We start from the raw sequence: 27,378 nt of genomic DNA on the forward strand, positions 1-27,378 counted from the left end.
CGCCCCAAACCTTGCTATAAACCCGTGGCCTCGTCTTCTTGCCGTTAAACACCGAAAACAGTGAGCTCTGTTTATAAGACGTGAAATTCTGGGACAAAGTTAATCGACGGTAAGAGTATACATGCTTGGTTAAAGATAAAAGTGCTGCGTGACTTTTTTTTTAATGTCTAAGACTGAACTTTTTTTTTTCTTCGGTTCGAGAGACGCACTGTTTCGTAAGTGAAGCGCGGCGCAAGCTGATCGCGATTAACAGCAACAAGAACGATTGCGACAAAGTTCCCGGAGAGATAGAGATAGATAGAGAGAGATAGATTGGAAATGGAGATGCCTGGATCTTGCATAAAATATTGAAAAATCACTGAAGCAAGGCAACACCTTGTAGGTTGAGAACACCCGGCAACAGCATGAAACAAGCTTCGGGAACGACAAGCGCGCTGACAGATTCAGAACAAAGAAAATGTTCCAATGACATTTTTTTTTTGTGCGGCACGTTGCTGTTCCTCGAAGGCAGCTTTTGAAAATTAGGAGCAAGCGTGGCTGCTCGAAAGATGCGTCGAAAACTGGCTTTTCTTTAAAATTAGAATCGAATTGATGAAAACAAGACTGCCGGATGTTGTTTCGAGCATAGTGTTTCATAATAGTACACTAGAGGGAAATCTGGCGCTAGTGTATGCGGGAACTGCAACGCATGACGCTTCAGGCAGCGTGGGAATGATGGGCAGTACACGGATTTGCCTGAACTTCGTTCTTTCGGCTTGACGAATTTCAGCAAAAGTTTAGCGCTCTCACTTCACCACCTTGACCCTTTCAGGCTCACCAATCCAAATCAGCTCGCGAGGTTCTCAACCAGCCGTTATTTTATCCGAAACAAAAGTCAAAACAACACGATAAACGAAGCCACAAGTGCGTTCGAAGCCGCAAGCACGAAGACTAGGCAAATCCATGTACGACCCATCATTCCCATGGGGGCTGAATGATTGCAGCGCCACAGTTCCCTCTAGTAAATATTGTGGGAAACTTATGGTCTCAACATGTGGCTATGGTTATGGCTATGGTTTCGAGGACTTGTGGTTGTCAAATTCTCGCGAAGGCCTTCTCAAGGAACAACAACGTTTGGCATCACATGTTGCAAGCATGACACTAAAATGAAGCGAGAAAAGCCAAGATCAAAAGAAAAAAGAAATATGGGCACGATTGCCACCACGTAACTTATAATTTGTTTTCTCTCTTAAATTTTTGTTTTCTCGTCCCTTCGTCACCGACGCGCTTTAGTCTTGATTTTTTTTCTTTCACTATAAGAGAGGATTTGTCAACAGTCTGGAAAAAACAAGAACACAACAAACACACCGAAGTTTTTTTTTTTACACACCCGACGACGAACACACAGTGTCCACTTCGGATTCGGTCCTCTTTGTTTTTTCTTTAGTCTCTAAAGTGTAGGAGTGAGATAGAGGAGGATAGAGTCACCGCCTTTTCACACGGCGCTGCTGCACTGTTTATATCATCACACCTTTGGGGGTCCATGTCTTTCTGTTGGCGTAGTGGGAACTGGCACGGAGCAGTGTTCGAAAAAAAAAATTCACTGCGTAACACACCCGTCGCCAAGAACACACACACGCGCACTGCTGTGACGTGCTGGTAAACACACACAATATGGCTGGTAGCGACAGATAGCAAAGAGATGCGCAGAGCTGGAACGCGTGGAACTTCCATCCGGTATGGGGGTCATCCTCGTTGACCGGAAGTCGGGGTTCTCCCCGCCACTTCCGGCTTCTGCAGGACACCACCTCTCACCGGATTTTTTGTTTGTTTGTTTTGCAAGAGAGCGACCAAGAAGCTTTCTTCTGCCCAGACACTTTTTTTTTATCGCGTTTGTTTATTTTGTCGTTTTGCGTTTGTGATCTTCCGTCGAGATTGTGATGGAGAGAGAGAGTAGTAGATGGCTGTGATAGTAGGCGACTCAACCCTTTCTTTTTTTTTTCTTTGCGAGATAAGTGGCTCACTCGGAAGCGACGAGGCGGAGCGATAAGATAGAAGAGCAAAAGAAGATAAACCGGAGAAGTTACGTGCATATTTATCTCCGTACCTCCTTTCCTTCTTCTATAAGTGGCGGCCCGGCGGTTAACGAACAGAGTCAGACAGAGTAACACAGTGATGGCGCTCGGGAAAAGCTGCGGAGACACGGTGCATTCACAACTCCCATTTCTATTTTTTTTTCCAAGTGAACGGCGAGCCTTCACACCTCTACGCAAACCTATACTTAAAACTCCAGTGCGCGTTTTGTATGGTGTGGGTTCTGTGCATTACGTAGCAAAAATAAGACGCACCACAGATGCGCGGTCTCTAAAAAAAAATTTTGCGTAGACGAGCACCACCTCCGAGGGGACGATTGCGAGCGTACGTCGGAGGAGATTTTGCACCAAGCGAAAGAGACTGCCCACTGACACACACTTAACGACTACGAATAAGCCGTGCGCCCCTGGCTTTGCGTAAAAGGCTGAGGATCTTAGCCTACGAGGAAGACCTGAGGAGCTCGAAGCGGGGGACTGAAGAAACAGCAAACAGTCTGTAAATGACCGCCTTGCATGGTAACGTGCACTCGAAGTTGTTTGGACTGGAACGACGCTTTCGTCTGCTTAAATATCTCATTCGGCGTCGTCAATTCAAGTGTAGAGCTGCGTTATTTGTAGCTATTGTGAAGTGCATTGAGAGCTGCGATGACACGTTAAAACTTGAGCAGAAAGGCGCCCTTGAACCTTGCCATTATCACCTCGTAGAAGGGCACCGGATGATCTCCGGATGATCGGCCCGGATGATCAATAGTAAAAATCTATAATTGGAATTACTCAGCTACAAAGACCGCTGTGCCGTATGTAATACCGGTGTCACACGGTACACTGCTGATCGCGATTAAGCCCGATCGGGATCACATTTACAAACAGTGATTAGCTCCATTCTGCAGCTTGCGTAAGGGAACCAATCACGATCAAGAAATTCGATCCGGATCAGGCCCGATCCCGATCAAAAGTGACCAGGTGACACCGGTATTAGATTCTTCAACGCTCTTGTTTATCAAAGTTAAAAGTGTGGCGTGGAACTTCTGATGACAGAACCCACGGAGGGTAAACTGCCCAGTCCCATCGAGAAAGGCGGTCACGAATCTTGCGCATAGTTTCGGAATGCTAGAAGCCGGCCGCCATAGGCGTGCGCGGGGGGGGGGGGGGGCGTGGCAGGGGGTGGCCGCATCTCCTAGTTACTTAAGAGGTGGGGCACGAAGTCTGCCCCATACATTCACTTAATAGGGACGGGGGGGGGGGGGGGGCTGCGATGCACCTGGGCGAAGGCCAGGGTTCCCGTGGCCTTTGCCCAGGGGTACCCTGCGCACGCCTATGCCGGCCGCGATCTGCATGTCGATGAAGCGAGAGATACTGGCCTGCGTAATTGATGCCACTTGGACGTCCTGTTGTGTTCCGATTATTTCAATGTTAAAAACTGTAGGCGCAATGATGCAAACGTAATTCAATGAAAGCAAGGGCTACGTTGGAGATCCGCACAGTTAAAACGGAGAGCACAAAACTGTGGCGGCCGAAGAAAGAGTCCGGCACCCACAAGTGTTGCGAGATGCAACAGGAAAAAAAAAATCAATTGCTTCGCAAATTCAGCTATGCAATTCAGCGGTTATAACGTTACGAATAACAACAGTTAAATTTAGCCGACGAATGACTAGATAGCGCGAATAAATCGTTTTGTGAACGCATCGACCAAGAATATAATCTCGCATAAACCATCCTGCTTATTTTTTCCGAATTCCTTGTGACCCCAGAGCATTTTTCCTTTCGTTTTTTGCTGAAAACATGCGGCATAATAGATGAGTTTAGATGCGGCCTTCCGAATCATGCCCTGAGTACGAAGCTTGTCAATTAATGCCGTCTTAACGGTATGTCTTTTCTACACACTTGAACCACGGGCTCGGAGCTAACCGAACACGTTGTGCATTCCGAGAACTTTAATGAATCGTTTTAGCGTGTCGGGCATTAGGCATACAAGAAGGCATTTCCTGAATACCGGGCCACAAGGGCGCCGACAGTGACGTCATGAGGCGCTTCTTCTAAACACAACGCCACTGCCGAAAGTTTACAGCAGCAGCGAAGTTGCTCGTACTTTGTAACTGCTGTGGCCTTCGCGATTAGCTCCGGCAGCGCGCTACCGGACTAGATCGCGGAGGCCACGTTACTGCACTGATAGTTCTGTGTTTGCCTGATTTGATCTCCGCGCCACCACTACGACCACCGACGTTTACGCCTTCGGTAAACCGGTAATCCGCAAACGCTAAGAAGTTTGCGGTAAAACTGAACTCGCCATAATACCTGAATTTCAGGGAAATTTAAAACGTAGAAGTTATTCCATCGCCGGGCAGCCATTATGACATATGGCCACTTGGAATTTTTCTTTGAAACACGTGACACAACAACGCTTACGGCGCTAATATGTGGTGGGAAAGCTTGCTTGCGAAGCTATGTAAGCGCGGCCCAAGTGGAAACTGAGGACAATATTCGCAGCTCTCCGGAAGTCGATTGGAAAAAGCAGGTTCTCCTTTTTCAGTATTTTTGCTGAGAACATTAAACATTGTCGTTCTCATTCTAGACCAGGAAAACATAAATAGAAAAAAAAGAGAGACCTGGTCGCCAAAAACCCTGCAGGGCAATACAATAAAGTTGTAACGAGCCAACCAAGAAATAACCCGTCGATTTGGACTGAGACGAAGCACTGAAAAATTTTTGAACAGGCTAATTCTACTGTTAGAGGTGGCTTTTTAAGTCAGAAATGATATAAAGAAACAGCATATGCTGAAGTCGCATTCGAATTCCTTTAACGCTGCCACGTTACGTCACAAAATTTGGGCTCGCCTTTTCGCCACCAGGTAACTTCATTTATTCAAAATAATTAGAAAAAAAAAACGACTGATTATGTTGGATTTGGAAGTATTTCAATATTCAAGAGCAAAGTTCATATAAAGTTTTATTATTATTTTTTTTACATAGAACCGCCTAGTGCACGCGAAAATGCCTTTAAGTTTGCGTAATCAGCCTCACTGCACTGGTGCCGCGGTTTTCACGCGAAACTCATGCAGGTAAAGCTATAAGGGGCTAAATTCACACAAATGTCTTTCGTAAGCACTCCCCGTCATTGGCCAGCTGGCTTTGCTGATGATATGTCCGGCATGAGGATAGGCTGATAATTTTCCCGTACGAACACTTCTCGCGTCAGTGCTTTCTGCGAATACTAAACGACAATCTTCCATAAAAAAAAAAAGAAAACGCGAGAAGGTATTAAAGCAAGTAATTCTCTTGATGCTGTCTCACTGACGGACGGTTCAGCGCGTCTTTTCGAAGGTGCTGGGAATGATGCGAGAACGATATGATCCTTCGAATTTCAGCGCGGCAGGAATTACCAAACGATCGATACGGAGGCACCACATCCCTAGCACCGCAAGGACGCTGTTTTGGTCTGGTGCTAAAACAAAATGTTTCTAAATACTATTTGTATCTTAAGGCGAGTCTATCAGCCGGATAACACGTGGAACTGAGTAAATTATTCCTGATATAGGCTCACCTTTCAGCGGCCTCAGCTGCTTCATTTCGATATTCGTCGTCAGCAGTGCTTAGTAGAAAGAGAGCGCTTAGAATGTCGAATTTTGTCCTCAGTCTTGACTCAGGCCGTCTAAGCGAGAAGGAGCGAGATGGGAGTGCGTTATTTGTGGAAGCCGTGTGGACGCACGCAAAATTCAGGATGGACGAAGCGATTACCCACTTTAGGTTTCGCGCTTCCCAGCTGAAGAAAAACTAAACTATTTCCTGAACGAAATAGGGCTTTCGTATGGAAAAGGAGCAGAAGGAATAAGAACAGGGAGAAAGGAAAACGACGTTAGCCGCAACAGGTGTATCGCTGGAGACTCTATAGTTTGCATATTGGTCGCAGCTGTGGGCGCCGGTGAGCCAGTACGGCGCCCATCGCTCACTCGTCCTGACAGGTTGAGTAATTTTGCGCTCAAGTACTCAAGCCTACGCGGTGCAGCATACATAAACACGATCGAAGATGGAGAGGGAGCCCTTCACTCGCGGTTTTTTGGCTCAGCGTGGAATGGGGAACGCCGAGGCCCAGCCTCGCTATATTGTGTCAAACAGCGGCACGGTAACGTCGAAAGCGCGTTTTTTACAGGTGTACGGAAGAGAGAGAGCGGAGGGGTCACACCAGCGGCAGCCCTGTCGGAGAGGGCAGCCACGGAAACTCCCTCGGAACGCCCGCCGGGTTACCTTGCCAGTTTGCACACGGAGCCGCCGGAAAGATTCCTATCGCCTCAAGGAATCCTTCCCATTATTTTTCGCAGGGAGAGTGCATGTGTGTTGCCTGTCTGTCTTTGTCGGTAATGACGAATTTATAGCCTTCCTCTTCATCACAGTGTTGAAATGCGAACCATGGGGCCGCCGGCGCTGGCCGCGCCGCTCGGAGCACCACTTGCGACTGCAGCGCCACTCGCGCCGGCGGCGCTGGACGTCGCGCTCACTCCTAGCGACGTGGAGCAGCCGCTCCCGCCGCTTGCGTCGTTGTCGGTGGACGGGCCGACCGCGGGCGGCGGGTAGCTGACCACTGCCGTGGTGACGCCCAGCGGCGGGCCCCCAGCGTGCGAGGAAGTCATTGTGGTCACGAGCGGAGCCGGGTTGTTCAGACTCGACCGCGACATGGTGACGACGTGGTGTGGCGGAGGTGTCAGCTGCTGCTGGTGGTGGTCGCTAGGGGGCGTCCGGTTCGGCAGTCGCACCTGGATGTCGTTGAGCTCCTCCTCCTGATCCGAGGTGCCGCTACCTTGCTGCTGTGGCAGTCAGACAAAGTTTGGACGACAAAATTAGCCTCCTGCTTTGCTTGTCGTCGTCGTGCAGGGCTAGCGGTCTGAGCCGCCGCCACGTTAGTCTTAGCTCAATCTTTTAGTTCAAGCACGCATGGCTGCGAGCTGTGTCTGAGCGCTAACGCTAAGTGCATGTGCAACGAGTGCTTCATGTAAGAGAAAAAGCAAGAACTTGTGAGGGGAAGAGTTGCAACTAAGGTGCTCAAAGTAGGACTGCTTAGGATTCGCTCTAACCTTCCTCTGAAAAACAAAGCGTGCTTCATCGCCGCAATATCTCTCTCGTTGTCCTGCGATAACATTCAGGTTTACAGAGGGTAGGAAATTAGGTTTTCTCTGGCACTGCCTAACGACTTACCAAATGCAAATAAGGGGCCCTTGTAGAGTTTACTCTTTACTAATGAAGTAACAGGGACTGTTACGGGCAGACAGGGGTACAAGACGCGTAAATCGAAGGTGGTAAGGAAGAGCATTCCGGAGAGAAATGAGTAGGAGAGGAAACAGACATCTACCAGGCTTCTTTTGAGGGTAGGAAGAGGACACGAACTGAGGGCAACATGCCACGGTATATAGACCGGAGACTAAGACCGCTAATGATCAGTATGCCACAGCAGCAAGAGCAACATCCAGGAAGAGGAACAGAAAAACGAGGGGCACGGGGGAGCTCCGTGTACTCATGCCATCTAGGATCTAACAACGGACAAAATGGTTGCAGACTACGCCCGTGCTGTCGGCGCATGTCACTGTGTATACCTGTGACGGTTACCGCCGCTGGTTAGCAATTCACATCCGTTGCTCGTCGCGCGCACTTGCAAGCTGCCGCAGCAGGAGGCTCGCATCCGAGCCCCGGCGCTCGTAGCTTGCATTGTGAAGCGGTAGAGTTGCGCCGTTTGCAGCCAGTGCTCGCTTGGAGTCGAAGGTGTCAGTTGACGAGCACGCAAGACTGCGCATGCCTCTAAGTATGCCGACTTTCCTTCACACGCATAACCACGTGCAAATGGTGGGTGCGGCGAACTTCTTACGACTTCGCCGAAGGTGCGCCGTGTGAAGTTGTGACGTTCATGCTGACGGCGGGTCGGTGTCGCGACACGAGGTTATTTATTTCCGTTTTTGTTCCTTCCAGGGGTGTGCTTCTGGGAGAGAGCACACGGCGGGCGTGACGACGTGCGTGAAACGCCACAACTAGGTCTAAAAAGAAATGACTTGTGCTGTGGGAACAAGGCACGCGTGGACATTGGGTGGTGTCACGTGACGCGGACGTGTGTAGTGGTGCTGAAATAAATCTGTTCTTCACGGGCAAAAATCTGTGTCGTTACAAAAACGATAAGAATGTAGCAAGCACAGGTTCGAACCATGGAGTGTCATGCCACACGGACCAGACATGCAGCATAGTGATGGATGCGGGAATGAAATTACGAAAAAAAAAACATCAAAGAAAATGTCGGGACCGTCAAAAACACCATGCCATATACGCTAAGGCACGCGCTCGTGTGTTTTAGGTCGTGTTTAGTTCCCACGATGGAACGAAAGATCACGTTTAGTATCGACTATATCTTTCTCCTCGGCCAAGCTCGAAGTCATGTCCCTTCACGCGTTAATGTGAGGCGCCACAAGGTTGCTAAGCTCAGTTCGTTCAGGAAGCTTACTTGTTTCGACGACAACATGATTGCGCTACTCTTTGTAATGTGAAGGGATGTAAACATCTCCTGTGATGTCGATACGATAAGAATCGAGAGAGGAAACGTTTGACGCACAAGTACGTTCAAGTGAAGACAATAAGCAATAGCGTCTCTTCGCTACTGGAGGAATGATATCAATTTGCAATGGCGGGGAATCATTTTCCTATGGACCTGCCATGCGTGGCTCTCTAAAACATCCTCTGAATACAATACCATGTCCGCTACCATGCCGACGTGTTCTGAAAACATGTATAGAGCGGGGTCGCGCTCTGCTTTCAGCAGCAAATAACTTCACCACCAAACTTCAGGGGCTGCGAAATCACACCTCAAGAGCACATGTATTTGATGGACATCTTGCGTTGTTCACTTCTCGTGCTATAGTTAATCGACTTGCAATTGGAATAAAACTTAGAGAGCAAAAATATTGCAAGAAAAAGCACAGAAGAGGTAGCGTGAGTATGCAAGACGAGGTTGCCTGTGCATGAAAGCGCATTTTTTCTTTCTTTGCAGTTGCGAGGCCATGTCATGCCGAATGCACTCGTTCTGGCAGGTAATCGAAAGTTACTAAGATTATTTAGCTTTTCTTAGTCCTCCCAAACAATACTACACGGAACCTCCCAATGGTGACGCCTGCCTTTGAGCTTCTCAACGATAGTTCAGGCTGTAATCTTACGCGAAACGTTTAACAAGAAGTTAGGTATAGTTGGAGTCACCAGAAAAGAAAAGAAGGTAAGTCCGCTTCCGCTATCAATCCACTCCAGCCTTTCATCTCGCAGCAGTCAGTCTTATTTCGAATACTTCAACGGGCACAGAGAAGGAAAAAAGCAGACAGTATATGCATTGTAATTTATTACGCATCGAAAACGCGTCGTGGCATCATACCGTTCGCCAAAGTTGCGAGTCGTGCGGACAGCGGCATCGGGAAGTTTTTTTTCCCTCAAAAGAGAGCAGCCGAATGGCGCCGGCTACCGTGCGGACCAAAAGATGGATCGCGGGCAAACATTGCGTGCGGCTTGCTTCTTTTATGGGTCATCTCGGAGAGCACGCGGTGGAGCGCCGTGGCACGGGTCGTGTTTTCCCCGCCAAACGTCGTCCTCTCTCCTCTCCTGGGCGTCGTCGTTGTCCTGAGGAGCAGGGGGGCGACGAAACGCGTCTCCGCTGGTGAATTTTAGATAAGGCCCGCGAACGAATGCAGCCCACGCTGTGACGGGACGCCGCCTACCTCTCCGGGCGCGATTAATAATGCGTTCTCCGATTAAGCGTCGTCACCGCCGCCGCCGCCGGCTTTTCTCTCTCTCCCCCGGCGCTGCGGGCTCGCTTCGCTTCGAGAACCCAGCGCGCGCACTCGAGCGGGCCCCAAGGACGCGACGGCTTATGCGTTACCATCGCGCCAGTAGCGTGCAGCCGCCCCGCCGAAGAAGTTGTTCGTTCGTCGGCGACTCGCGGAACAGTGTTAAAGTGGAACGTTGGGCAAGTCGGTTCATGGTTCATGATGTTGAACAGCGCAAACGACAAGGTACGGTTAAAAAGAGAACAGGAGAGGCGCTGACTCTCCACTGACTTTAATCACATACGATCGGAAAATGTATACAGTGGCGCCGAAAACACAGAAAAATAAAAGAGAAGATTGTGATGCACGCTACACATAGTTTCTTTGCTCACGTCATGCCTTAGTTGGGAGTCAGCGCCTGTCCTGTCTCTTTTCCAACCGTCCCTGTCATTTGCCGTCGTTCAACATCATGAATCGTGGAACAGTTCTCGCCGTTTGCATGGGAGGCATATTTTTCCGTCGACGCCTTCTCCGTGTGGATTGTGTGAATGCGCTAATGAGTTGCGTGTGCTAGGGGGTACGCTGACATTACAGTGTAACACGTTGTTGCGCTATTTGGTGCGATGCACACGGGTCAAGCTCAGCAACTGACCAATGCGGAATTTAGAGACAAACTGATGTGGCGTCAATACGTCCACTCGGTTGAAGCGTCACCCTTCGTTCTCTCTCCCCTTTCCTTCGTTTTATCCTCCATTCCCCTTCCCCCATTGCAGGGTAGCAAACCAGACGTGCGTTTGGTTAACCCCCCTGCCCTTTCCTTCTCCTCTTCCTTCTCTCTCCCTCCACTGAGGAAATATATGTCTAGCCAAAAAAGCGAACGAACACAGGAAACAGCCAAGACTGGAACAGCCAAGAATTTTCTGTCTGTCTATCTTCGCCGTTTCCTGTGTTCGTCCGTTATGGTTGGCTATATATTTCGTCAATGGTATACCGACAACACAAAAACAGTTTTTTACCTTAACTGCGCTTTTATTCTGAACATTGTCGAATGCGGCCACGTTGGGGGTGGGAGGGATTCAAGAAACGAAAGCAAGAGGCGCGGCCAATGTCTCGCCGGAGTTGTCCACCTTAACCACGCCTTTGGGGGAGGGAGAAAGAAGAGTTAGAGGGAGATACAGGTAAACTTGAACCAATATGCGGAGTGATGTTCGCATGGCTGCTACCTCCAGCTGTATCGACCGAGCGACGAACGCCTTCCAACATGTTGTCGAATTCGACATCTCAAATTTGATTGGCCTTGAAGGCAGCCGCGGACTCTCTGATTGGCCCAAGAACTGTTGCCATTGCAAAATTTTGCAGCGTGACGTAGATCGACAATGTCCACAATATTCCCGGCCCCAAATGGAACTGCTCACAAGTAGTGCAGACTGGGTGAAATAAGTTCTCATCGCGAGTTCTCGTACGAAATTGCGTCTCGTAGCTGCCTTCAGCCAAGAAAGCAAAACAGGCACCATTACGTTAATAAGGCTGCAGCGGGGGTTAGTTGGTACGAGTTCATCTTACGTTGATAAGACTTCATCCTTACGTTGCGTCGGGGCTGCATCCAGCGAACAGAAGCTTATCAACTGCAGTCGGCGTGACGTAGCGTCACGTCACTGGCTTAGTGCTGCAATGACGCATTTGAGCCTGTAACGCAGTAACAAAGGTGTTGGGCCCTCGCAAACAACCACTACCTGCTGAATAAGAAGGTCGCACATTGCGTTTCTCTGCGCATAGTATTTGGGAATGCCTAACATATCATAGATTGTTATCATCAGTTAAAGCATATGTGAAAATCTTATTCAGCAGTATATCATCTGCTTTGCAACCTGCATATATGTAGACAATCCACAGATTATCTATCTGCGTCATAGACGGCAGCAGTGCGCAGAATTTCTGCAAGCTGTGGAGGGATAAAAAACGATAAGTTGATAAATATTTGCATATGAGATATTCATAGATAAACCTTCTTCCATTCTCATCACTACCCCCAAGCCGCCCGCACACGCACGGGAACAGTAGAACTACACTTAAATAAAGGCTGTGTCGACCCGCGCGATGGTGCACGGAATTAAGGAGATGCAGCGCAGATGCGAGCGTGGATAAGCCAACGCGTGCCGCTAGCTGCGTGGCACCGAGCGCGTCGAAGTACGCAGCCGCGGGCACGTGACATGTTAGCGGGCCTCGGGACGGAAAATCTTCGATCGAAGTGGGAGCCAAAGCAGCGCGTTATGGGGAATGTGCTACAGCGCGCGGCTTATCGTGGTGACGCCTCGCGGTGACTCACGACGCCATGGAAGTGTCTCCGAAAAAACTAAAGAAAACTGGATCTCTTCTTTGCATGGGTTGAGATCAGGCTACCACCGTTATACGCCACGAACACGTGTGTGGCTCATGACGGCGCGCAAACATAGCAAAAAAGAAAAAAAAGGGACAGAGTAGAGAGAGCGTGTGCCGACTTCTGCTCCTCTACGTGTGTGACGTCAAGCTGCATTCAGCGTTGTATCGTGTAGAAAGCTGGCAACGTTGTACGCGCCACGACTGTGTAAAAGCACGCCACTGTCAGCAAACATTACTGACTGACGAGACACTGACGCACGTTGCACTCTCTTTCATTCGTGGTGCCGGAGTGGACATTACCCGCTTGTTGGACTCACGTAATATATCACCGAATTTATCTAGCTCAAGGTTACAGCGTCAAGCTGAAGCGAAGAAAAATAAGACAACACAACAGCTTCGCTGACCCTCGGAATTTAAAAATATTGCAGATTGTGCGAGCATTTCGTTTCCTCTCTAGCACTCCTAATTGCGTTCAGCTAAAATGTAGCTCAGTGGCAAAAAGTCAGTGCGCAGCAAACTATAGACGATGCAGGCGCCGCTTCGAAGGTGGCAGACAAGGCACGATGCAATTTCAGGCAGGGATCTGTGCTTGTAGTACGGCATTTGTATTAATAATGCAGGCGTAGGACAGCATCCTCTTGCACGCTACATACTCAGGTTAAGCTGGGGAACTGTACGGTTTGCTGCACGTGGCTTTGAACAGGCGCATTCGTGAGAAAATGCAAACGCCGATCGTGAGCTACCACCTGTGAGAAAGCAGGATAGATGCCTTTAAGAGGGGGGACTTTGACGGGCGCCATTAGCTTCGGTAGGAATAGACAAATATAGAAGAAGGAAGAAAGATAGAAAGGCGGAGAATGGCGGTCGGGTCACAATATCATCTTGGCGCCTTAAAGCCGAAGACCCAAAGCACAGTGTGAGGCCAGAATTAGGTCGACAAAAGAATGAGAGTGGGAGGGGGAGGGGAAAGCTGACGAGCTTACCACAATGGCCCACAAACGCCGAGCACAGACGTATAAAGCTTCAACAGCGAAAAGCTAGGATACAGCACCAAAAGTAGTTTCTCTGGCGCCAGCGTTAATATCTCGTCGCCACCCCTCGTGTGTCGGGCGGGGCACAGAACAAACACCGCGCAAACGACACGGCGCTCCCTAAATACGCGTGAGCTTGCGTATGTGAGCAACAACAAAAGGAGGCGGCGAGAAGAGAAGGCGTTCGCTGCGACGCCTGGCGGTCTCCGCGAGCGAAAGTAAAAGAAATGGGAGCGCGCTTTCTCCGAGAAGCCAAAGGGGGGCGTCTCGCGGTCGCCACCGTCCTTCTCTGCGGTGGGCCGTCGTCGTGTGCATTGTGCGATACGGCCATACAGACGTTCTCCATCTCGGAGACGCCTTTCATGAAGAGTGCGCGGACAAGAAGAAGGAAAGAAAACGGAAATTACGTTCGACCGTAGCGAGCGGAACGGAAGGAATGAGGACTCGGCGAAATCGCTGCTCACCTCCGCTCGCATTGGCGAACCATCGAGCACCGCTTCTAACACTCGCGAACGTAAATTGTCTCCTTCGGCTTGACTGCTCGAAAATAAGCTTGACGCCGTCTATTACGGCGACGCCTTTTCTTCCTTCTTTCTTTCGCCAAGCTGGCGTGCCTAGCGATGCGCTAAGACGCTGTATAAGAGATGCGGCTGGCCAGAACGATTTCTGCGAACCGGGACAATAAGGCTGACTCACAGCGTGAGTGTATAAGGCTGGATATAATAAAAGAGCACCGACAATGCTGGAAGAGCAAGACCTTGCTAGCTTGGCCGATCGTTTTGCTAATGTGATGCGGCGCACTAAACTTTCTGTTGTATTTCTCGAGACACCAGTCTCCGTTATATCGCTCCAAGATGTAACGCAAATCATAAATATTGCATTTAGCGTGTGAGCGTAAATACTGCGAAGGTTTCGTACTTTCACAATACCCTGGATAAGTAAACTCCCGTATGTCCACGTGTGTCTGCCAATCGGAAAACATCCGGCGCAGGAAAGATGGGGTTCACGATGCTTTAATTTTCTTTTTCTTTTCGTGTGTTACGAGGACGCTTTACAAAGATTACGCAGACAATTGTTTTGCACGCCGGCTCATTCAGCACGCGCTAGAAAAATCTCATTCGCACACCACTATAGGAAAGGATTTTGCATATAAAGACGAACGTACATTCTGAGTGCACAAAAGCTGCGCAAAACACGCAATACAAGCTGAAACCAGTTCTTACGTAAGGTTTAAAGCAGGCTATCCACCCTCAGAACGTTTATAAGGACGCCGGTACTTTATGCAAGTTGTGTTTGTGTGTGTACTCGACTGACTCTTAGTTTAACTGATTTCATTTCAATAACAGAAGAGATGGTGTATACCTCCACGCTACTGAAAATATGGCCAGCGACTCTCTTACTAAATATATTGTAGCGCACTATAAACTTGAAGACGACGGAGCATATATAATGTTTGCTTCCAGTCGATCAATCTGATAATCGTAGTGTGGCGTTAATCGACGCAACGTATTGCGAAAAATAATTTAAACGGTATTGAAATTCGTGCGGTGGCATTGGCAACCCCTGATTTCACGGACGTCCTTCGTACTATCTTGAAAGCCGATTACAGCCTCTTAAACTCGATGCGTTGCATTTGCTTTGTTTTTGATTTTCTCAGGCAGGCCGGAAGAGTAACGAGCTCCACGTGACGTATTGGCCCGGCCTAGTATGCGTGATTTCAAGTTTGGTATTCGAGAAGCACAACTTTTTAAATGAGAGTACGACTGTTTCTGCTGGCGAAAAATAGTAGCAGGATTTGGCATACGTAAGTTTCGCTTTGAAACTTTAAAAAATAAAAATGCCCGAGTCACCATTGTGTAATCTCTTTAGAAACAAGTAGAACTAGCATTACATGCTCGTGAGTGTCCGATTTCTCGTAACATGAAGCCACACACACGAGCTGCAGATATTGAATTCTAAACGCCTGCGCCGCTAACGAGGACTACACCAAGCCCAGGAACATAATAAATGTCACCGCTCTTTCTGATCGATCCCTTTGGACTCAATGAAGTTTATCATGCCATATAATAGCGCCATTAAACTAATATGCAATGTTGCGTAATGGTAATTCTTCGGAAAGCAGCTCGGGCGAGAAGGTTGTATCAAACATTTCTCAATTTCCTCTAGCTTATAGGGCGATTACTAACTGGCGGGTTATTTGCACTCCAAGAGCGAGCACCTTTGACGTGGTGATTTCTAAGCGAGGAAAACTACACTTTGAGTTTTGTGAGGAAAGACAGTATGCGCCTTTGTAAAGTTCTTTGCGACCGCGTACTATGGTTTCTTTGTTTGCCGTTATAAACCCTCGCCACGCGATTTACTATCTGGACGTCTGATAACGTCTTGCCGTTTCTTTTTGCTTGTTTTTTATGTGTGTACTGTCTTTAGCAGGAAAATATAAGGTTACACTTGGTCAAACCGAGTGCTAGCTTCCTTTTTCGTTAATGTAGATGTAAATTTCCGTTATTGGAGTTACAAAAGAAAGCGTGATCTCTTGTGGCCATCAATTTTTTCTTTGAACAGTTTAGGTTCGTTCAACCGAGTTGACAAGCCAGGCACTCGTTGGTTTTTTTCTTCGCTGTAGAAAAGCGAGATTAAAATAACGGGTTCCGACAGTGCCACTCGTAATTCATGGTTAAATAACTAAAATCAAGTAGTGTAAGCACAACTTACACCAGAGTTGGTGTTTCTGCCTGAATAAAGTTTGTTTAACCACATGCACAAAAGTTGTGCAGTGGTGCAAACTATACAAGCAGTCTTAATGGATGGATTAATGGACGGGTGCGGTCGAACATGGAGGGCTAATGCTTCTTTTAAATTTATAGTGTGCTGCTTTATTCGAATGTCAACAAGGTTTACGTGTGGCATCCGATGCACAATTTATCAAATTTACATTCAACGACGCAGTGTTCTTCGTTACCGTGCCGTTCTAAAGGCAGTTACTCCGCCTGACCAACACAGTTACGTCACAATAAACAAACCGCAGTTACTACTGGTCAGTACCCTTTGGGAAAGAATAAATTTGACGTAACACCTACGGGCGTGACGCGAAATACAGGCCAGCGGTCTGTGACGTAACAAAACCCATCGGACGCCATACGCTCGGTAAGGTTTGTTTAGCCGCAAGTGCATAAGGCTCGCGGCGGTGCACGCTTTACAGGCACAAAGGACGTTCGCGTGCTTTCATGGTTGGTCACGTTAACGGCGTTCAAATGTTTACTGAACTCTAATGAAGATAATTTGAGTAGAAATATAGCAATATGAGAGTAAACCTCATACAATGGTTCCATTATATTAGCTGTTTCTGAAAGGACAAGGCAATGAAAGTTAGAAGCGTAAGTACATAATTACCAATAACATTGTGATTGTCGTTTCTAGTGAACCGCCCAAGGATTTTTTTTTCTGTCTCAAGGCTACGTTGCACTTACATGTGCGTCAGGCAGGTTGCAGTCATTTTGGTGAAAGCGTTGAGCGTTCGTGTTACAGCAGTTATATCTAGCTGTCCAACAAATGCTGATAACCTGATAGCTGTCTATTGACTAGCTACGAATTTATTACGCTAAATATCTCGTCAAACGATAGCTAAGAGGGCTCGACAGTTATCACTCAGCGCTAGAGTTTCTTTTGCACTGAGTATTCGCAAGCACCCATTTGTAATGGTGTATTATTTAGTTGTAAGCGTGCAACTCCCCGAATTCTGTATGGTACGCATGAATCATACGGTGCACCTAACCATAGTCACGACCGTGCTTTTACCAGGGGATTACAGCAGTAGAATTTCCTAGGATGACGCGTCAAGTTATCGGTAGCGTTACCGCAAAGGAGCTCAGGAATACGTGACGGACGGTAGACATTCATATGGAGATCTCGGCTCGATCACTACTGACGCGATTTATCAAACAGAATGTGGACGGTTTTTCATGGGACAAATGTTGGCGCACGTTGCGCCAGCGACGGCACAAACGTTTACACTGTACAATGAACGAAAACTATCTTCCACGTTGAAATACGCGAAACAGCGTGTAGCAGTCGTGGACAGATGATGAAGTAAATGTAGCTGAAATGAGGAATCAGTCTGTGACTTTGTTGAGTGCCCGACACAACTAGTTCCAAAACTGATGCACGAATACTTAGAAGACGAGCTGAAAAAGCCTATCGCGTTCTGCATGGTATAAGGTCAACCACTGATCCTGTGTGACAACGCGAGAAGCAAGGAGAAGAGAGTAGATGACACAAGTTGTCTGCACTTTTGCCTTTCACATCGTTCACCGTTCATACAAGTAAAGTTAAGGGCACCGTCTCACTGATACCTGAACATGCTGAGAGGATCTTAAAGACACCTTTGCGTTTTTACACAGTCGCCGCGCTATGGTGCTTGTGCGGCGGATGTGGATTTTTGCGTGCCTGTGTGTTTGGTCATTCATATGTGCGCCCGACAAGTGTGGTGGAGTGTTCGTGACGTCATGCGCTTCGACTGAGTGTGAATTGGTGGCATAATTCGTATGTGCTGTCTCTGTGAGTGCGGCCCAGTGACGTAATTCTAATGTGCGGTGTCAGTTTAATTGCCCAATTGTGATGTCATTCGGTTTGTGAGCTCGTTCAGTGTGACCACCTGCAGGTGCCCGGATCTGCCCTGCTGCCTCCTGCACTACCTTCTTCTGACCAGTACAGTCGAACTCCTCTACAACGAACTCTTCGTCAACAAAATGACGTTTATAATGAAGTGCTGCTCACGTCCCTGCTTTACGGTGAGCGTTACGACGCGTCACCTCTTCAAAATCGTAATTAAGTTGTGTGACTGTATACTAAATCACAGTCAAGTGCCAAATAAGATGGGTTTGGCTACAGTGTAATTTCGACAAATGTTACCTGTCACGGTGGTATAGTAGTTATGGTGCTCGACTGCTGACCCGAAGGTCGCGGGATCGAATCCCGGCCGCGGCGACCGCATTTTCAATTGAGGCAAAAATGCTTGAGGCCATGTAGTCCTAGATTTAGGTGCACGTTAAAGAGCCCCAGGTGGTCGAAATTTCCGGAGCCTCTCATCTACAGCGTCCCTCATAACCATATAGCGGTTTTTGGACGTTAAAACCCAACAGTTAGTTCGACAAATGTTGAATGAAGTAAGTCATTGCAAAGTGCGAGGGCACGAAATTTATCTTGGAACATCAGCTTGAGGAAGATTTGTGTGATAACACGGATATTCTTCAAGTTGGTGGACCTTTACAGGTGGCGATAGACATAATTGAGCGAACTTCATTCGCACAGTGATATTTGTCAGTTTAGCTGTCGATAATGAACATTCATCAAGACTTTGAGACAAGTTTCATCGGTCAGCATGAAAGATAATTCTTCTCTCTCTCACGATGACTGAGGCTCATCGCACGTCGCAAAGCAACGTTTCCCTTATGAAAGATATTTTTAGCGGAAGTGTTTCCTAGTGCTTCGCTAGCGGAAGCCCTCTTGGAACGTCAGTGTTCACGCATTCGATTTAAAATGAGTGGACGTTGTACAACAAGATGTCGTGTTTGCGAATGGAAGCGATTTAGTCGTCATACGTAGATTTTGACTCCGGTGTTGTTGAGAACAGTTAAAGGGACACTGGAGTGAAGGAATGTATCAATTTGGTTTAAAAAATTGTACTCTGAAAATTCTAATCATGTTTATTTCACCATCATAGGTTTATTTATAAAGGAGAAAATCAAGATCGAAGTTTCATTCCTAAATTTCGCGCCGAAATCTACGCACGTGACGTGACGGATTTCAATGTATATTTTTCGTATTTTGGCGACATAGGCTAAACGAAATTTGCTGAAACTTGGTTATGTTATAACTATGGCCCCATCAGATGACAATGTACTTAATTTTTACCGATTAGGAACGAGGATGCCCTAGTAGACGCCGTCAAAATCTATGACGTCATGGTGATTGGTGCGGGGACCTCAAGGCGGCGTCACCACCAGCATTTGCGCGTTGTCTCGCTTACCAAGCATATTCTCGCGGCAAGGGTGACGCTGTTGGTATTGTGAAAGCGTAATTTACGAATACGAGAAAAATCACCTTCCTCTTTAAACGTCCCTTTAAGCAGCGAGGAGATGAAAAATTCCTAAACACGTAGTGTCGCAAGAGCGGACGTTTCGACCAAGCTGACTTGTCTTCTTCAAGGCTGCAAACTGCTTTCTAAGTAGCGAAGGAATACGTGAAGGCAGCAGTGACAGAACCGTGGTGTTGTCCGCAGGAGGCGGTGACGGTGAGTGTGAAGAGTCGCGTGCGGTGGCCGCGCTTTTTACTCACGCAAAGCTGGACGATCCAGCGCGTTCTCCAGTGGCGTCCGACGGGAAACAGGCGGATACGGCGTACCTGCATCTGCCGAGGAGATCGGCCAGTGTCAGCGACACAAAGACGAAGGCAAAGCACGCCACGTTTCAGGTGCGAAACCGCCTTTGTGTGCAGTAATCGGAATAAATGTTCGGGGTGTCGTTCGTTTACAGAGTCAGGTGCGAAATAGTTAAAAAAAATATCTTTGCTGTGTTTATGGACGTAACTCAAAAAAAAAAGAAAAGAAAAAGCTGTAGCATACGGTGTATGTCGGACTTTTCAAAGATATGACATGCTCTGTGTTCCGCACGTAGGCGAACTCATTAGCACCATCCATGCACCGACGATTCTAATTTAGCTCGCGTTTCTAAAACGTAAAAGTTTAGTCGCGAGTCTTAATTACTTAGTTATCTTTATTCATGAATGAGACACCTTCAAGTGCTTGCAAACAAGCAAGCACCAATCACTTCTGTTTTCACGGTACATTCGCAATTGCCTCAGTCTGTGTTTGTGCACGTGATGCTCTTAAATGTGCCTGACGTGGTCTGACAGACGTATTAAAGCATTAAAAAAAATCTCATCATGTTATTCGGAGTCCGCATCAAAATGCGGAAATTTTAGATTGCCACCGATTGCCTATTTTTACGTCTTGTTTTCCGGGCTTAGAAACTCTCGTCTTATTTGCCGTTACAACATGTAAACTTCGAAGTTCTCAACATCGATCACGGCGGCGCACGTATTGATACAAAATAAGGCAGTGATAGCGTGTACAAGGCTGCAAGCCTATATACAGGCATTAGAGGAGCCGCCATTGGAGTACCCTAAAACTGAGTTAACTTTAGCTTAGTCCTCGATACAATATTAATACTGGAATTACAATGCATTGTATACCGTATGCGTACGACCAAATAACTGCACCCGTAGATTAATGCAAAGAATACACGCAGCTTGGCTATGAAGCGTGTGCTCTGTCCAGCGAATAGAATGTGTGTGGTTGAAAGACGGCATGGAAGCGAAACAGAAAAACACCATCGGCCGTTACATCGTAACCTCGAGTGCGTTCACTAAGCAAAATACCGCACTACGTAAGCTAATCACAACCAACATCGCGAAGTTGGCTACCCGTCTCCCGACTGCACTGAGGTGCGAGTGCAGGCCACAGCGCACAGGCAGCAACTTATGAGAGGGATTATTGACAATCACCCGTTTGTAGCACAAAGCCACAAGGAAATCCATACGGATTTCTCAGAAAGGAAAGCTTCTAGTTGAAGAAAAATTCGTCCTGGTCCGGGGATGGAACCCGGGACCAACGCATTTCCGGGGCGATCGCTCTACCAAATGAGAACTCATTTGCAGGTTGCAAACTATAGCACATTCGCCTCACTGACCTATATGTTGTGTCGTAAGCTACGACATCTATGTCGTCTTTACACAAAAACGCAGCCTGCGTGTCAATTATTATTCTATTCCCAAAAGTCTTACACGAAGCAATTCTCTGTTCTAATCAAAGTTACGGCGGCGAAGAATTCCAAGAATAACCTATCCTCCTAAGCTCTGGAGTGAAAGCGGCATCTGTTTGGTACCCGTATGCACTTTCGCAGGGCCTGCTAGGTGCAAGCTTATAAGAAGTAGGCACTAATGAAACTGCGTACAGCGCGCTCTGATCCAGTCTTACCGTCTGGCATCATGTGGGTAATAACATTCTTATTGCACATAATTAGTGCATCGACGAAGTAAGAAACAAGTATATATGCGAGACGGCATAAAAACGAGGCAAAATAACATTATAAAATGCTTTTTGCGCTTCTTGCTTTGCCCTTGTTTGTCGCGCTACCAAGTCCTAATGTTCATTACTGGCTAACTCGCTTAGACACTGCCTCAAAAGTTGAAAGACTCCGGCGTGATTCACTACCAGATCCATAGCTAAAATGTGTGTGTTCTTTTATGACACATTTTAAGGTATTTCGATAAGAAAAGCGTGCAAAAATTCCGGCACTGTATGCATATATATTTAACTATATTTGGTTTTCTAAGAAGTGGCTGGAATAGTATTCCGAATACTGTATGAATACTGTAGTGAACTTGTACGAGACAGTCTCGCCTCGAATGTACAGAACTATGCTCTGTAAAACAACGCGTTTTTTTTTAGATAGTGGGTGGGTCATTTGAATAGAGCGTCCGAGCGACCTGGATGGCTCGCGTCGCCTAAATATTGGCAGTTCGCACGTTCACAATCAAAATCGACGCATTGTCTGGATGAACGCATCCTATTACGACGACCCCACACCGGTTCTGACTTCATCTCCTGTCTGCTGATGTTCAAGAAGCTCAGACAGCTTCTTAGCTATTTTGACAATTCGATAAACACGCCTAAGACAACGCGCCAGTCTCTCTTCGCACGTTGAACCTAACAGCGGCGTCACACATAATTGGCTGGGATCACTAAACCTACTAGTGACTTTGACAGCTTCTGAGCTACTTGCAGTACTGCGCTATATGCTGCACTGATAGCCTCCGCAAGAGGGCGTTGGTCGACGGCACTGGAGGATGGAACAGCCTGACGGTCATGACATCAAACTCGTTAGTTAGCCCGCAATGTCTGCGAGGACAGTCTTATTTCGATGCGCCTGGGCTCGGCTAAATGTACGAACTGCAAAGGCGGCGCCTTGTTTCGTTTGACGGGGGACTTTGATGCGACGTGATTGTACGGACAGAGAGAATAGTTACCTACACACGCCCATGACGAGAACTATCTGGGCCTTCGCTGTCACTCACACATTCACTTCCACTCACAGCGATACCCAGCCATAATCGCTAACGCTGTGCATCAGCTACCTAAAGCCGCCTAAACGCATGTGTTCTTACTTCTCAAAGTGAGGTTAAAACTTCGCTTTTTTTGCGTGCCGAGCCAAAGGCAAAAATAGGCCAGTGAGTGCATGAACAAAAATTGATGTAGCAGATACTTCTTCTGTCTATGTATGTGTGTTACTGGCGCGCATCCAAATAAAGATGGATCGCATAAAATGATCTTGCGTGTGACGGGTTGTCAGGATGGTGGAACAGATCAGAAGCAGCGGTAAAAGTATAGAGAAAAAAGGCAGCGTACACTTTTCATATCCGCAGAAAATTTGTTAGAAATATAGAGCCTAACACGTGTATGTAAAAAAAAACACAAAAAGAAAATTTTTTTCTTCTTATGTCAATAGAAGGTTCCGCGGAGAGCTCTCAGAAAACGAATCGGCTATTCTCGCTACGCGAAATGTGAAAGCATGCAATCTCTCTGGCTTTGGTGCATCGAATAGGCATTTTCGTCGTTTGCCGCCTTAATGGGGGAGGTCCGGTGAAACAGTTAGGAATTATGATCGCCACTACACAACAAGCGCAGACGCTAGTGCGACCAAAACTTCGTGGCAAGTCTTCGGTGACGACTTTTCGTCTCGGCTCCGATCGCGGTCGCAGTGATCTAGCGATAATCTTCCCGCAACGTGCAGCAATCACTACAGAATCTTCGTAGGCAGCAAAAGAACGCAACCGGCTGCTGATGTACAAAGCACCGCCGGTGGCTTGTGTCGTGTAGCCCATTCACAACAGGACGAACAGCGGATGAGATGATGCGATATCCTTGCTCTCACTCCGAAGCGACGTCGATGTGGTACTGAAAAGTGAGGTACACGGTACAAGTAAGTCGCGGGGATGGCAGCACATGCTGTGCGAGCCGCACTTTGAAAACGCGCGGGAGTTTGTTTGTTTCGGTGCATTTGTCGGCCAGCAGAGGAGGTGTTGCTCGTAACCGGCACACCTCGTAGTCAGTGGGACAGTATGAACTGAGCTGAAGGGTGTAGACCGACGCAACCGGGAAAAGCATGCGGGTGTGTAACGTACTCGACGGGGCTCAGTTCTATGTAAGTTCGGGGGTAGGTATAAAGAAGAACGTGCACAGGCAGAATATAGAGCAGGCATGGAATGTAAGAGTGTGTTCTCCCGGGCCTAAGATTCGCCCAGGAAAAATATGCGCTTCTGCGTTGCAGGGAGTGGCAGATCGTGTTGGGAGCCGTCGTCGGGGATGGGGCGAGTCTGCAGAGGTGCGACGAGCGGTGCGCAGGAGGACTGGGGCACTGAGTGGGCTCTGACCTGGTACTTCTTCTTGGAGCACCTCCGGCCGCAGCAGGACTGGAGCAGCGACTTGTCCTCCGAGCCCACGGACGGTACTGGCGACAGCGGCGGTGTCGAAGATGGACGGTTCGGTTGCCCGTTGTAGGGCACCTCGAGCTCCACGAACTCCCGGTCCTGTCGGCATTTCGGCGCAAAGCATAACGGCGTCAAGGTTATTGCACTTTACACAGGCTGTCACCAAATAGAGTTGATGAGCGACAACGGATGAAAAATTCGTGAACACGGAACGTCGGCTCCAGTGACGTCCCGTGTTCACGAACTTTTCACCTCTTCAAACTTCCATCTTCCCCTGGACGTCTCCCCTCTTTAGCGACAACAAAACACATACACACGTACAAAAATTACACCATCTCCCGCTAAAGGGGACCATGAGGCGATGCGAAGCCGGAGCACTTGCACGATCGCGTTCCGTTGGCGTTCGTTGGGCATGCTACCGATCTCGCGTCGTGGAACGCGAAGAGGGACGCTACGCGCGTCGTATCTTCCATCTAGCCTGGCCGTTAATTCTCACAGGGCGAGCGGGGAACGCGGTCGACAGGCGGGCGAGAGGGGGGCAGCGTAGGAGAGGAGAGAGAAGGGGAGGGGACGCGCATGCGCTCGAGCTCATCGCGGCGTTGCGCAGGAGAGAATTCCGGCATGTCTAGCCCGCGTTTCAGAGGAAGAGTGGAAAGGGAGAGGAGAGAGGGAAAGTGGAGAGGGGAAGGGGAGAGGGAATGTGGAGAGCGGAAGGGGAGAGGGTGAGCGGAGAGGAGGTGTGTGGAGAGGGTATGCGCATGCGCAGTAAGGGTGGTCACGCCGCACACCACCACCACCGGATTGAGCTCCGCCTTAAGCTACTTCGCATCTAAAAAAGAAGGATATCGACAGCAGCACACGTTACTTGACAGTGCTACCGCATAGCCATAGGCGTGGGCACAAGGAAGAAGGGTTCGCCCCCCCCCCCCCCCCCACCACGCTATTTTTTCTAAGGGAGGCGCCATCATCAACATCATCAACCTGACTAAGCCCACTGCGGAGTAACGGCCTCCTCAATGTTTCTCAAATCAACCCGGTCCCGTGCTTGCTGCTACCACGTTAGCGCCGCAAACCTCTTCATTTCATCTGCCCATCTAACTTCCTGCCTCCCCCCAGCGCGCTAAGTCTTTCGAAGTCTTCGCGCGCCAAGTCTGCCCTATACCTTCACTCAGTAGCACCTGTACCGTCATTGCTTAAGTGCAAGGCTATGACTATGCATGTTTTTGACGATAACGGCAGCCGAGGAACCCAGACGTTGCATTCGAGGAACTGTCTACTCCCCACCTTGACTCCCGAAAAGCCGGGGACCAAAGGCCGGCCGGGAGGCTGGCACCTCGGCGAAACTTGGCTCCTCTAATGGTGTACATTGCGCACGCCAATGCGTATAGCCATGGCAACAATAACTACAAATATACTTTGGTATTCCATGTATCATTATGGTGAAGACCAACCGATATGTGTCTCCCCGAAAGTGGGGTTAGGAGAACTAAAGTAATGTGCTCAACAATTAGTAAAAGAAGACACTCACAGAAAGTGAATAACACATACAAAGCATGTTAACCACGAGAAGTAGACAGAAACGTGCAGGAGTTGGAAAGAAAGGACTATAGATTAGGAACTGTTTCGTTCATTGTTTCTGTTTCATTCGAATTTAAGGAGAGCAAGCGAACTTTGAATGGTAATTTAATGCTGCGTAGGACATTACCTAGTGTTATGTACTAGTCTAGAGTGACAGAATCAATACAAGGCTGCGCGCAAGAGGTAAACATTAGACCCAAAGCAAAGAAAACAAGGACGGGCTGGTTTGTACAATCTGCACTGACGTGCCGTGATCTGCAAATTAGAAAGCGCCGCGTGGTCAGGGGCAACCGCCGTAGCAGCGAAGGTTAGCGCGTGGGCACATGCACGCGGTCAGGCGTGTGCGCGAACGTGGCAAGCTCTCAATTTCCTTAATGTGTGTCCGCGAAGCTTCGCTACTACAGCCATAAAAAAATGGTTTTGTTTGCACGAGGGTAGCCACCTGGATACTAAAATGACGGTAACCGTAGGCCCGAGCGGACGGCGGTGCTTTCAGAACATGCTTACTCGGTAGACACGATTATGCGTCTTTAATAGAGAGTAATAGCTAAGCGCCTCAGCGGGCCAGCGGGCCCAGCGCACGAGCGGAGATGCCAACTGCGCATGCGCGGCACGCTGGGGCCATCAGCGTTTTTACGGAGCGGACCGCTCAGCCGCTGGTATCCTCTGCTCAGCGGAGCGTGGCCAGCGGACCAGCGTTTTCGCGAGACAAGAGGGCTACCCCCAACACAAGCGGCAGCGGCATGTTGTCGGCGATACCCGCCAACATAGCGCTCGCTCTGCTCCAGGCGAAAAAGTCCCGGCGCTGATTTTCATCATAAGAAGACCTCTGAAGACGAGGGCATTTGGAGATGACCTAAAGTGGAGATGACCTAAAGCTCGTGTTGACCTTTTATTTCCAAATTGGAGACAAGAAGACACAAGAAACTTGAGAAAGTATAGGTGCTACTTTGACATCTTTTTCGTACAGATTACATTTGATCGCGTGTTCACAGACGTGCAGAGAACTGCATATATTTCGCGTTTTTCGCAAGCGCGTCTTGTCGAGACGCGGTCAGCTTGGCTGCAAAACGACGGCGCAACCTAGTGGACGCACCTTCACGCTACGCTCAACTGACTCCACAGCGGAACGCGATGTGCGTTCTACGTTCAACGAGCGGGGCGACGCTAGGCCGCTTAGCTATTACTCTTCCTTTCTTCTCGCGCTCCGCTGATCTCTCCGCTCTTCCGCTGGGACCGCTGGTCCGCTGAGCCGCTTAGCTATTACTCACTAATATTCCATACTCGGCCGCTCGACGTAAGAAAAATGTATCACCGCCCTGCACCAGTTTAAGTACACCGGTGACAGTGAAAGGGTTTCCTGCTTTCTTGAAAAACTAAAGGAAGAAAATACTATTAACCTAAAAATGAACAAGCTGAGGTCAGGCTCGAAAAGAAGCAGTAGAAAATCTGTTCCAGCTGAACAGATTTGTTAGTATAACGTCGCTGCAGCGAAGTGAAGCTTTACTTGTTTCATAACTAGCTTCGATGCCTTGCATGAAAACAGCAGACAAGTGCCTTCCACAAAAAAGCCCTTTAGTTAACGAGCTGCTCAGCAATTACTGTGATACTATTGTGCTCTATGTATGAATCCTTTGCAAAACAAATGTTCCCTTGGGAACTTGCAAACTTCTAGGATGCTTCTTGCATCGCTGAGATTTCGCTCGTAAACGGCGAATAAAGACTTGTGCAAGTTGTTTCCTCGGGAGCACTGTCATAGGACTTTTTGTCCTTTTAGTGGACGATTGTCCAGTTGGTACAGCGCATTTGGCATCGTCTGCCTATCAGCCATATAGTAGGTAGGCACAAATAATGTCTGCGAGTGCCTACCAGAATGTGTAACAGACCATGGTGGTGGCCGCGGGGGTCGTAGAGCCATAGACAACAAGAGACAACGCGAACAACAGGACAAAGACTGACTCCGAGCTTGCTTACAAGTAGCCTGTAAGTGAAAGC

The 27,378-nt window shown here is 48.3% G+C and overlaps 1 protein-coding gene across 1 annotated transcript in view; it reads right to left on the reverse strand.

The window, feature by feature from the left end:
- Window positions 1–3,381: 3,381 nt before the first annotated feature.
- LOC119396546 (potassium voltage-gated channel protein Shal) overlaps window positions 3,382–27,378 on the reverse strand; it is a 197,061-nt gene continuing 173,064 nt past the window's right edge. The window contains exons 4-5 of the mRNA XM_049417133.1: window positions 23,749–23,904; window positions 3,382–6,868 (exon numbers count right to left, since the gene is read on the reverse strand). Of these exons, the coding sequence (XP_049273090.1) occupies window positions 6,455–6,868; window positions 23,749–23,904 (570 nt within the window). The 3' untranslated portion in view covers window positions 3,382–6,454. The remainder of the gene's footprint in view (window positions 6,869–23,748; window positions 23,905–27,378) is intronic.

The sequence above is a fragment of the Rhipicephalus sanguineus genome, chromosome 6, assembly GCF_013339695.2.
Source record: "Rhipicephalus sanguineus isolate Rsan-2018 chromosome 6, BIME_Rsan_1.4, whole genome shotgun sequence".
NCBI lineage: Eukaryota > Metazoa > Arthropoda > Arachnida > Ixodida > Ixodidae > Rhipicephalus > Rhipicephalus sanguineus.